Here is an 11,838-nt window from a genome sequence, read left to right on the forward strand (position 1 = left end):
AAAGATGTAAAAATAATATTGAATAAATAAATAACCAATAAATTTTTAATTATTTTTACTTTTTAAATATATTTTAAATTTTAATTTTTTTGCAAAATCTAAAATTTGAAAATTTGTAAATCTAAAAATTTACTAACCTTTATGGTTAAGTAATAGTAATCTTTATGCAGGGAGAAATTATTCATTTAAATTTAAAAAAAAATAAAAATATATATATAATCCTGAATTTCTGGCGTAAACTAAAATGTTCCTGCTTTCATATTTCCATTTGGAATTTTGAGAATCTAAAAATTGGCTAACCGGGTAAACCCAGGTAGAATCGGATGTAACTTTTTCCCACGATCATTTTGATATATTATACGCTTTTTTCCGGCGTCGGATGCAAAAGTTAATGCCATTTTACCTTTTGCTAAACTTTTTATGCAATAAAAGTCAAAGTTCAAATTTCTTAATTTCACCGAATAGTAGGTTGCATAACATATAAGAATCTGAAAACATTTTATTTTTTGAGTTTTCTATCATTTTTTTATATTTTACAAAGCAAAAAAAGGCGATCCACTGGGGGGGTGGTGGAGGTGCGTGGGGAGCAGGCGAACCGGTACTAAAGGTCTACCCTTTAGTACCGATTCGTGTCACGAACCGGTACTAAAGGTTTTCCGGCTGACGCCAACCCTTTAGCACCGGTTCGTGACATGAACCGGTACTAAAGGTCCTGCACGAACCGGTACTAAAGATCATGCACGAACCGGTACTAAAGATCCTGCACAAACCGGTACTAAAGGTTACCGGCGCCCCAAGCAGTGAAACTGGTATTAATGCAACCTTTAGTACCGGTTCGTAAAGAAACCGGTACAAAATGCCTGGACGGAAGCCTAATTTTCTACTAGTGCCACCGTCAGCCACTGCAGACGAGCCATGGAGCGGCAGATGGCCTAAGAAGAGAGGCAGCTCTACAGGCTTACGCTATTTAGTAATTTTACAAAAAAAAGTCAGTCTTTCTTTCACACAGCCCACACTGAGTCAGTTTGGCCGTCTCGTTTTCCTATAAATAGAAGCCAGTCCTAGAGAAGTAGCCAACACTTGGAGCGCATAGCCATTGCATGCGAGTAGAGTGGGTACGTACGTAGCCGATCGATCGAGGAGAATGGCACTCACCTTTCCCATGGCGTCGTCCCCGAAGCATGGACCCGGAAACATCGCCAACCGGTGGCGGGAGCTCCAGGGCTCGGGGTCATGGGCCGGGCTCCTGGACCCGCTCGACTCCGACCTCCGCGCCTCTGTCATCGCCTACGGCGAGCTCGCGGAGGCCACATACGACGTGTTCGACACCAACGAGAGCTCGGCGGAGGCCGGCCAGTGCATGTACAGCTGCGCCGAAGTGCTCGCCGCCTCCGGCGTGTCCCACCCGGAGTACTACACCGTCACCAAGTTCCTTTACGCGACCTGCGATTTTCGACCGTGGTTGGAGTCGGAGTCGGAGTCAGAGTCGGAGTCGGAGAGCGTGGTAGCCAAGGCGCTGTTCGTGAAGCCGGAGGGGGAGGGGGAGTGGCCGTGGGCGTGGGCGTCGACCAACTGGATCGGGTACGTGGCGGTAGCGACGGACGAGGGTGTGGTGGCGCTGGGCCGGCGCGACATCGTCGTGGCGTGGCGCGGCTCCGTTAAGGTAGTGGAGTTTCTCAAAGACACACACTTTTCGTTCGGGTCCGCGGAGAAGGTGCTGGGCCCGTCGTCGGAGAAATTCAAGAACGCAAAGGTGCACCGTGGCTTCCTGTCCGTGTACACAGCTGCACCGCGCTCCATTGAGAACCACCTGCTGCAGGAGACTACTGACAACGGTGTAGTAACGACCAGTGTCGGAGAACAGGTGAACCTTCATTTCCCTGAATCTTACTCTTAATTAGTAGCACTGCGTGCGAGGGATAGGTACAATGTTTGGGCAGATCTACTACTAGGTCGACTTAGATATCTTTACGTGCGTACAGTATGCATGACAGTATGAGTAGAATCTGCTACTCCCTCCGATCGGAAAAGAGTGTCGGGCAGGTATAATGTTTGGGCAGTCTACTACCAGGTCGACTTAGATATCTTTACGTGCGTACAGTATGCAAGACAGTATGCATGACAGTATGATGACCCGCAGATTGTGCTTATAAAATGGGGCGCAGTTGATATCATAGCCGTTGTTTATAGTTGTGTTCCTCGAGATTCGGTCCAGCATGACCCCACGTGAAAAAGGAATCTACAGCTGTCATGTGTGTAAAATCAACAGTACTTTTGACATTACTACATGTACCATATGAAAAATTGACAAGAACTTTATAAATCCAGCAGTACTTTTTGCAGGACTACATGAACATGGCATATGGACTACATGCGCAAAAAAATAGAGGACTTTATAGATACAGTTCACGAAATCAATTTTAAAAAATTAAATATTAGACTCATTTTGAAGAGTTCGTCGGGAGGAAGTCAAATATGCAAACAAAATCTCATTTATATTTATTACGCGAAAGTTATACTCATTTTAGAATTAGTAGTGTATTTCAAGAAGAGAATCTTTTGTACTGAGTGGATAAGCTAGCGGACCCCACAGATGAGCATCCATATGCATGTGAATGGCTGTGATTTCACTTGCGCCCCAATTCATAAGTGCCAATGCACAATGCATTTTCGACAGTACGAGTAGAATCTGCTAATCTTTTCCGATCGAAGGGAGTAATTAAGTACAACTTCACTCTAGAAGAAGCTGAAACTCATACTCTCACAAGGTTAAGTGCATATGGAAATAGAAGCTGCACTTTTTACATAACTCCCACTTTGCATATATACTTCAACGTACTTAGTATAAAATAAGTGACAGGAGTAGGAAACCCCAAAACACGTCAATTTGGTCTCAGTTAAGCATGCACGCATACTTATATATGCAGGCCCTCTTAGAAGTGGGGAAGCTAATGAAGGTGCACAAGGAGGAGGTGACCAGCATCACCGTCACCGGCCACAGCCTTGGCGCCTCACTTGCCACCCTCAACGCCATCGACATGGTGGCCAACCACATCAACGTGCCCCTGGGCACCACCTCCATGCAGCCGCCATGCCCCGTGACGGCGATCCTGTTCGCGAGCCCGCGGGTCGGGAACTTGGACTTCGAGCGCGCCTTCGCCTCGTTCTCCGAACTACGGGCACTCGGCGTGATCAACCAAAATGACAAAGTGCCGACGCTCCCACCAAAAATTGTGGGGTACGTGGATGCGGCAACGGCGACGCTACCTATCGACACGACGCGGTCACCGTTCCTGCGCCCCGGCAGCACCTGGACGTACCACAACCTCGAGTGCTACCTGCATGGCGTCTCCGGGGATCATGGTGCCAACAGGGACTTCAAACTGGTGGTGGACCGTGACCTGGGACTGGTGAATAAAGGTACCAACGCGCTGAAAGAGGGGTATCCGGTGCAGGAAAACTGGTGGAACGCCAATTACCGATGCACGGTCAACCATGTCGTTGGCCGCTGGAAGCTCGAGAACCTCAACCATGAATAATTAAGTTGTTAAGTTACTGTGCATGCACCCTCAGCCTTGGAGGAGGCTTATATCTACAATAATGCCGGTGCTTGACTAGTTGTGTGTTTTCGTATACATCCATAATTCATAGTAGACGGGCAGCGCACTTCGCCATGCCCGCCTGCCCACCATTGTCTCATTGCCTATTTTGTGTGTCATGTTGATGCATGGTTACTTTGTTTGAGCTATGCCCAGTTGAACTATATATTGTAGTCAGTGACATGTCTTCGTATTTCATCAAAATAATTATTATGGATGCCATTTCTCAAGACATATTGTTATCAAGGCAGCAATACTTTTCTTTAAACACTAAAGAAAATTACATGCAAGAAAGAGGTAAGCCAATCGAAGCATTAAACTTGTGGGCCTAAGAGCTGGAAAATGAAAAAAAAACTTTAAGTTTCAAAAAGCGGGTAAATAAGCACTAACATATAAGCATTAGCAAGAAATAAGAAACGAAATGTGAGTGCTAATTGTAGAAAAATAAATATATAAAATGTAATGAAAGAGATAATTTTTTTTGTCTAGTCTGAATGAATCCAAGGGCTGAGCAAACAACTCAGTTTAATTCAGCAAAGAGGTAATCTCACTAGTATATGCATGGTTGCTGGAGAGTATTTCCAAAAGCTTTCTCGCCAAATATGTATGTACTGTAAGGGATATTAAATATTATAACAATTACCTGCAGGAGCGAGGAGTAGACTATCTTTTGATGCATCAGCTGGCACACAAATGAATTATAAAATTAAAATGCACAAAAATGGTTAAGCGGTACCAGAAGATACGTCTAAAGGAGCACACTGAACTCACACGGAGCAACTAATTGTCCTGCTCAAGTCAGAAAAGAAATTAACTAATGGTACCAATGAGCTCACATGTACCAAATGAACTAAAAGTTACTGGCAATCCCAACAATTTGTATGAGGTCTGCTAAGGAACATTTTCTTTAATGCAAGCTCCAACAATTTGAATGAGTTCTCGAGAGGAGCCTTTCCTTTAGTGCAAGGTGAGTTCTGAGCTCATCCAAATTTAGTAATGTTTACTACTTTCTCCGTCTCATGAAACTTGTCTGAGATTTGACTAAGTTTGGATATATCTACGTACTAGATAGTGTCTAGATACATCTAAATTTTAATAAATCTAAGATAACTTTCAGACAGGAGTATTAAATTGGAATAGGAGGTGACGGTACGTCACCTGATTTGTGCTTTAGCCCCTTAGGTTTTGAAGATTGAACCTGTAGTCTAACGGTCGCGTGTGTCTCATCCGGGAAATCGAGTGCGACTAGAACAGGAGCTCCTGTTTGCCGACCAGGTCGGCGCGGGATTCGCACCGCACACCCTGTGTGGCTGCGGTGGCTAGCTGGGCCGCGGCCCACTAGAAGGTAATTTTCGTTTTTCTTTTCTGGTTTCATTTTCTTTTCTTTTTCTACTGTTTCTTTTTTTTTTGATTTTCCATAATCCGAGTATTTTTATAAAAATTATATTTTTTCACAAACATGAACATTTTTAAAATACGAATGTTCTTAAAAATATATTTAATTTTTTTAGAACATTTCTCAAATTTGAACGATTTTTAATTTTGAATGATTTTTAAATTTGAACAATTTTCAAGTTTAAACGATTTGTAAGTTTGAACGATTTTCATGTTTGAACGTTTTTTAAGTTTGAACGATTTTTATGTTTGAATGATTTTTAAGATTGAACGATTTTTAAGTTTGAACGATTTTTAAATTTGAGCAATTTTTAAATTTGAACGATTTTCAAATTTGAACATCTTTAAAAAATTGAAGATTTTTTAAGTTAAATATTTCCAAATCTAAACATTTTTTAAAAAGTTAAACATTTTTTTCATTTTTGAACATTTTTTAATTTTTTAAGAAAGAAAAAAGAAATCAGAAACCAAAAAACAGAAAAAAAATCGTGTAATGGGCCGACCAGGCCGGCCCATACCACGTGGGGGTGTGCGGCGCACGGTAACTGCCGACCTGGTCGGTGTATAGGTTTTCACTTTTCCCACTAGAACCCGTTCGTTCGCGTGTCTCATCCCTCGTGTGATTCGGGCTAGACTGGTTTGTTGGGCCACGCGTGTCCGTTGTATGCTGGTTACAGCCTCGAGGCCCATCTCACATGTACGAGCGGCAGCATGCATTTCGCTAAAAAAAACTCAGCTAACATGGATTAGTTTTGGACGAACAACAACTGCATGAATGGATGGTTGGATCATTGGATGGGTATATGCACGATGTCCTTACCTACGTTCCTTGCACGTCAAAAGAAGTTGCAGCACCGAACACATCTTGAAGCACCAGCCAAGGGCAGCTTGACTATCGTTGCATTTGCAACGTGTGATGCAGTGCCGAAGGACAAAAAAATTTAAAGTCAGGTGAAGTCTAATGAAGTCGGGCGAAATCTAAAGCATAAAAAAATTGATTCAAAAAAATATATAAACACATTCATATTTTATACGAGCCTAATCACTTAGTACAATGGTAACAACTTATTTAAATAGAAGTAGAACCTACAAATATACCCATAATGAAGCTTTTGCTCTTGTTCGGCAACTCTAGACTCCTTTTCCAATTTTTGCTCTTGCTCTAGATGTACCAAATGGTCTATATCATTTCTACTTGTGCTTGGTTTAGAGTTTATAAATCTGAATTTCACAAATTATAAATTGATCAACTAAGACACTGGTGTTCTATCCAAATGCAAAAATTCAGAAAAATGTAGCTTCCACCCTTTGCTGGCGAGACCTCCTCTCGTTAAGCACGCTACCGGCTGCCCGCTGGGGAAGCAGCTTTGCCGTTCTGCGCCCGGCGTCCGATGAGTGGCCGAGGCCTCTGCTGTTGGCTAGTCCCCTGCCCGAAGTATATGTCCAACTCCTGTTGATCTGGAGCCTGGAGGGCTTGATGCTGTTCTGGCTGGAGGCGACGCCACCGCTGCAATATTTCAGGCTCTTGTGGTCGGAGTAGATCTCGCATCGATTTCCCATGAGGTAATGACGCCAAACTTTTAAGGCTAGGACAACGGCTGCAAGCTCTAAATCGTGGGTTGGATAATTATGCTCATGTTGCTTCAGTTGTCTTGAAAGGTATGATATCACTTTGCCTTCTTGCATCAAGACACATCCAAGACCAATCTTGGAAGCGTCGCAATAGACGTCAAAGGGCTTGGTGATGTCCGGCATGATCAGGATTGGGGCTGAGGTCAATCTACTCTTGAGCTGTTGGAAGCTCTCTTCACATTTGTCCGTCCATTCAAACTTCTTGTCCTTTTTCAACAGTTGTGTCATTGGTCGAGCGATGCTCGAGAAGCCTTCTACAAATCTGCGGTAATATCCGGCTAATCCAAGAAAAGCGCGGACCTCGGTTTGGGTGGTTGGGGCTCGCCATTCTGTAACAGTTTTGATCTTGGCGGGATCTACGGCAATTCCTACTGCAGACAAGATGTGTCCCAGGAATCCTACTTCCTTCAACCAAAACTCGCATTTGCTGAACTTGGCATACAACTGGTGGTGTCTAAGGGTTTCTAGGACAGTCTCCAAATGCTGTTCATGTTCCTCTTCGGACTTGGAGTAAATAAGAATGTCGTCGATGAAGACAACGACAAACGTGTCCAAAAAGTTCATGAAGATCTTATTCATGAGGTTCATGAAATAAGCGGGGGCACTGATTAATCCAAATGACATTACATTGTACTCATACAACCCATATCTGGTGGTAAAGGCAGTCTTGGGGATATTTGTGGCTCGAATCTTTAGCTGATGATAACCCGTCCTAAGATCTATCTTAGAAAACACTTTGGAACCGGTCAACTGATCGAACAGGTCTTCTATCTTGGGTAGGGGGTATTTGTTCTTGACTGTGACATCGTTAAGCTTACGGTAGTCCGTACATAAACGAGTGGCACCATCCTTCTTGTCCACAAACAAAACAGGTGATCTCCAGGGTGATGCACTAGGTCGAATCAAACCTTTGGCTAACATATCATCGATCTGCTTCTTCAGCTCCACAAGCTCTGTTGGGTTCATACTATAGGCTCTCTGCGCTATAGGTCCAGTTCCGGGGATTAACTCGATGATGAACTCGATATCCCGATCCAGGGGCATACCGGGTAGGTCATCCGGAAACACATCAGGGTATCGACAAATGATCCTAATCTGATCCAGGGTTGGCTTGGCTACACTTTGGTTGCAGGTGAATTTTCTGGGTAGTCTTTCAGATACATGTTCTACTAGGATACCGGTGCTGCTAGTCATGGTGATGGTTTTCTTAGCACAGTCAATCAGTCCATGGTGTTTTGACATCTAGTCCATTCCTAGTACGACTTCCAAACCTTTGGTTCCCAGAATAATCAGATTGGCATAAAAATCTACTTCATGGATTCTGATGGGTACATTTTTGCAAAATTTTCTGGCTTTGGTGGTTGAACCGGGAATTTGAACTATCATAACATGCTTCAAACTGATAGGTTGAATTTTACTTGTGGATGCAAAGTCTTCGGTGACAAAAGAATGAGATGCTCCGGAATCAAACAACACTCTGGCAGGTACGGAGTTGACAGAAAACATACCCAGTACAACATCTGGTGCTTCCTGGGCCTCTTCGGCGTTCATGTGGAAGAGACGGCCGTTGCGGTTAATGGGGTTGTTGGGGGCGAACTTCTTGCCGGTGGAGACGCGGTGTTGCTGCTGAGCAGGTGCAGCGGTGTTGGCGGCATTCTTGGCTAACCTCTTGGGGCACTCGTTGGCGTAGTGTCACACCACTCCACACTCATAACAAGTGATGGTGGCCTTGTCCTTGGTTGCGACGGGGATGGCGTTGCTTCCGGTCCTTGGAGCAGTGTTGGTGTTGGGGGCTCTGGGCGGAGCGCGGTTGAAGTTGTTGTTGTTGTTGTTGTTGTTGCTGTTGTTGTGGTGGCCTCCTGGCCTGGGGTTTCCTCCACTCCTGTTTTAATAACCCGGGCGTGAAGTCTTCATCTGAGGCTTGTTGTTGTTTCTCGGAGTGAAACCTCCGCTTGAGCTGGGGCGATACTTCGGGGCGTTGCTGGGCCCACTCTGGTGCATCATGCGGCGTTTGCGGTTCTCGTTGGCTTGGTTGAGTTTGCCTTCCATCTGGATGGCGGAATCCACTAGGGCTTCAAGGTCGGCGAAGGGGATGTTGACGAGGACAGTCCGCATCTCATCATGCAGTCCGTTCAGGAATCTCTCCTGCCTCTTCTCGGTGGTGTCGGTCTCGTCGGGGGCGTACCTTGACAGTGTAAGAAACCTGTCGCGGTATTCTACCACCGTCATGCATCCTTGCTTGAGTTCGCGGAACTCATCCCTCATATTCTTGATAAGACCTGGGGGCACATGGTACTTGCTAAACTTGAGCTTGAAGTCTGCCCAAGTCATGACTTGACCCCCGTTCATGGAACGGGTGCTAGTCCACCAGGCTCGGGCTGGTCCGGCAAGGTAATGGGTTGCGAACAGGACCTTCTCGTTGGCTTCCACTCCGGCTACTTCCAAGTTGTTCTCCATAGTCTGGAGCCAATCGCCGGCGTCGAGGGGTTCCTCGGTCTTGCTAAACACCAGAGGGTTGGTGTTCTGGAAGTTCTTGAGCTTGGATCCGGGGTGGTCATGATTTCCATGGCCTTGGTTGACAAGGTTTTGTAGTGCTGCGATGTTGGCTTGGCGTTCAGCCCTGTCAGCCTCTCGATCTGCCATCAGGGTTTGTAGCAGTTGCATCATGGCGTCATTGTTGTTGCGATTGGGAGGGGCCATCTGAACATATAGAACATCATGAGATAAGAGGGAAACTTCTGTGGCTTATTTTGAGTAAGTTCAAAAATTTGAAACTTGAATTCTTTTGATGACAAACACAAACATTCATTCATTCATTCAACATCACACATTACAAACTAACACTTCCCATGGTTTTAAGAACCATTTCTCATGCTACGATACAACGGGCGGGATACAACTCACACCTACATAAGTGATCAAGTGCAACTACTTCTCATCATCAACATCGATCGGGACGAAGTCGTCAGGTCCAGCCTCCAGGAACTCATAGTCCTCCTCCTCGGTGAACTCGTCCTCCTCAAAGTCGTCGTCGTCGCTCAGGAAGGCTCCTCCTCCCTGAAGGTCTATACCTCCATCGTCTTCCTCCATCTCTCTCAGCTGGTCCTCCTGGGCCTTGACAGTGGCCTCCAAAGATGTTATCTTGCCGCGAAGGCGCACAATCGTAGCGTCCTTCTTGGCACGCTGCTGGCAAAGGGTCTTGCGGTCGCGGGCGAGTAGCTTGATCGCCTCACCATGCTCTGTGATGTGAGCGTGGGTCTGGTTGGCGTAAGCACGGGAGGCGTCCAGATCCTTCTGAGTCTGGTACAGCATGAAGTCGAGGTACTCAACATGGTGCCTCAACTCCGGGTGCGGCTGCAGCTCCATGGGCACTCCCATGGCATCACGCCTCACAAGATGCGCGAAGCGGGATGCGAGGATGCGCACCACATTCTGCCCGCAGAGGCGAGCAAGTGACTCCTGAAGGGCACATGCAAGACCGTCGAGCCAGTTGCTCTCGCGGAAGGAGAAGAGGATCCTCTCCGAGGTGGGAGGCTCCATCTTGCCCCTCAAGTCAGCAGTGATGATCCACTGCAACTCTCCTCCAGGCTGGTCGTCCACCTCGATTCCGTGGAACTCGGGCTGAGGGCGTCCAAGGAAGTCCGAGAGGGCGTTGAGGTCGTGCTCGAAGATCAAGCTTCCGCCATTTCCAAGCTGGTAGAACTTGGTGTTGATGGGTTCATTCGGCTCCATCTGAAAGTGAAATGGATAAGTAAGTTAGAGAGTGAACAAGTGTAGCAAAATTTTAAGTAGATTCAAACAAGAAAGAGCATGATTCATCAATTTTTTAAAAGATCTCAAAGACAAGAGTGTGAATAAATTTTCATAAATATTCCCTTCATTTGATTTCAAAGTTAAGTTTTTCTGAATGTCCATTCTAACTAGGGTCTTCTAAGGTCAAACAATGGCTCTGATACCAACTTATCAACACCCGGATTTTTAAGTCCAGATGCCTATTATGTCATTCATCGCAATCCCAGGAATATTGATGTTGCGAGGCATAATAGTTGAATATCATAGTCATCATTCATTACAAACCATATTGTCTTACAACTTGAATCACATGATCCATATTACAAAAATAGTTGATCTATTGATCAACGAACAAACACCAGTTCATAGCGGAAGCGTAAAGAAAAATAGACTCTCTAGTCCACAGGCCAACGCTTGACGTCGGAAGACTCCTAGTTGTCGTAGGCGTCCTGCTGGTCATCTCCTTGGTAGTTCTGTTCATCTTCATACTCTGGCCATTTGAATAGCCAGGGACAAATCCGTGAGTACTTTAAGTACTCGCAAACTGATACTAGTGTAAGTGCGAACAATTCTAGTAAGGGGTGCTAAGCTCTAGTTTATTTGCATAAAGCCGAATTTTGTTCACCGGTATTTGAGAAAAGACTTATTCAGGTGCTAACTAACTCAAGTGGGAACATTAGTGTCATTCCCACAACTTAGTTGTGATTCAAAAACAAGTCACCAATCACCATTCACTTCACCAAGTATTTTCAAGAATCTGACACCGGAAACTGTATAGCCTTTCCAACCGTCCGTAACCGTGGACACGGCTATTCGAATAGGTTTACACTCTGCAGAGGTTGCACACTTGTGCCACAACATTTGATTTCATCCGTCGGGATAACCCCGAATCATCGTAACACAGTACGCGGATCATCAACCATAACCTTTCACTTACAAACCCTAGTATGAGTACCTCTCCCCATGAGCTTGGCCTCCCAGTGAAAACCAACTGTCAACTTGGGAACTGCACAGGGCTTGGCCGTACAATTCACCTCAATTCACATCATTTCTCAACAACGGAGGCAGCCTCGGCATAACCCCTATGATGTGTGTTCAGAGGGAACCCATACTAAGATGCATAAATTTCCAGTTAAGCCCTACCCATAATCAGGTATTGTGGGGGTACTCAAAAATTGGAAAGGTATCGCATTCAAACCAATATCAGTTTTAATCAAAAATCACCATCTTCTCCAAGTCATATTCACCTTCAAAAATCATTCAATGTAATGAATCATCATTCCAAGGTTTCAAATTCAATTCAAGTCACATGTTCCCATCTAGAGTAGTCAAGTTTTAGTAGTTAGCACTAGCACTAATCATGAGGGGTGCTATCTTGCTTGGCTAGCTTTGAGACTAACTTTGCTACTCTAGTAATCTT

At 45.0% G+C, this 11,838-nt stretch overlaps 1 protein-coding gene across 1 annotated transcript; it reads left to right on the plus strand.

Moving 5' to 3' along the window:
• The first annotated feature begins 1,090 nt into the window (after positions 1-1,090).
• LOC127308958 (phospholipase A1-II 7) lies at positions 1,091-3,776 on the plus strand. Its single transcript, XM_051339900.1, has 2 exons — positions 1,091-1,864; positions 2,928-3,776. The coding sequence occupies exons 1-2, from the start codon at positions 1,145-1,147 to the stop codon at positions 3,537-3,539; spliced, it is 1,332 nt and encodes a 443-aa protein (XP_051195860.1). The 5' UTR covers positions 1,091-1,144; the 3' UTR covers positions 3,540-3,776.
• The last annotated feature ends 8,062 nt before the right edge of the window (positions 3,777-11,838 follow it).

This window comes from Lolium perenne, chromosome 6 (assembly GCF_019359855.2).
Source record: "Lolium perenne isolate Kyuss_39 chromosome 6, Kyuss_2.0, whole genome shotgun sequence".
NCBI lineage: Eukaryota > Viridiplantae > Streptophyta > Magnoliopsida > Poales > Poaceae > Lolium > Lolium perenne.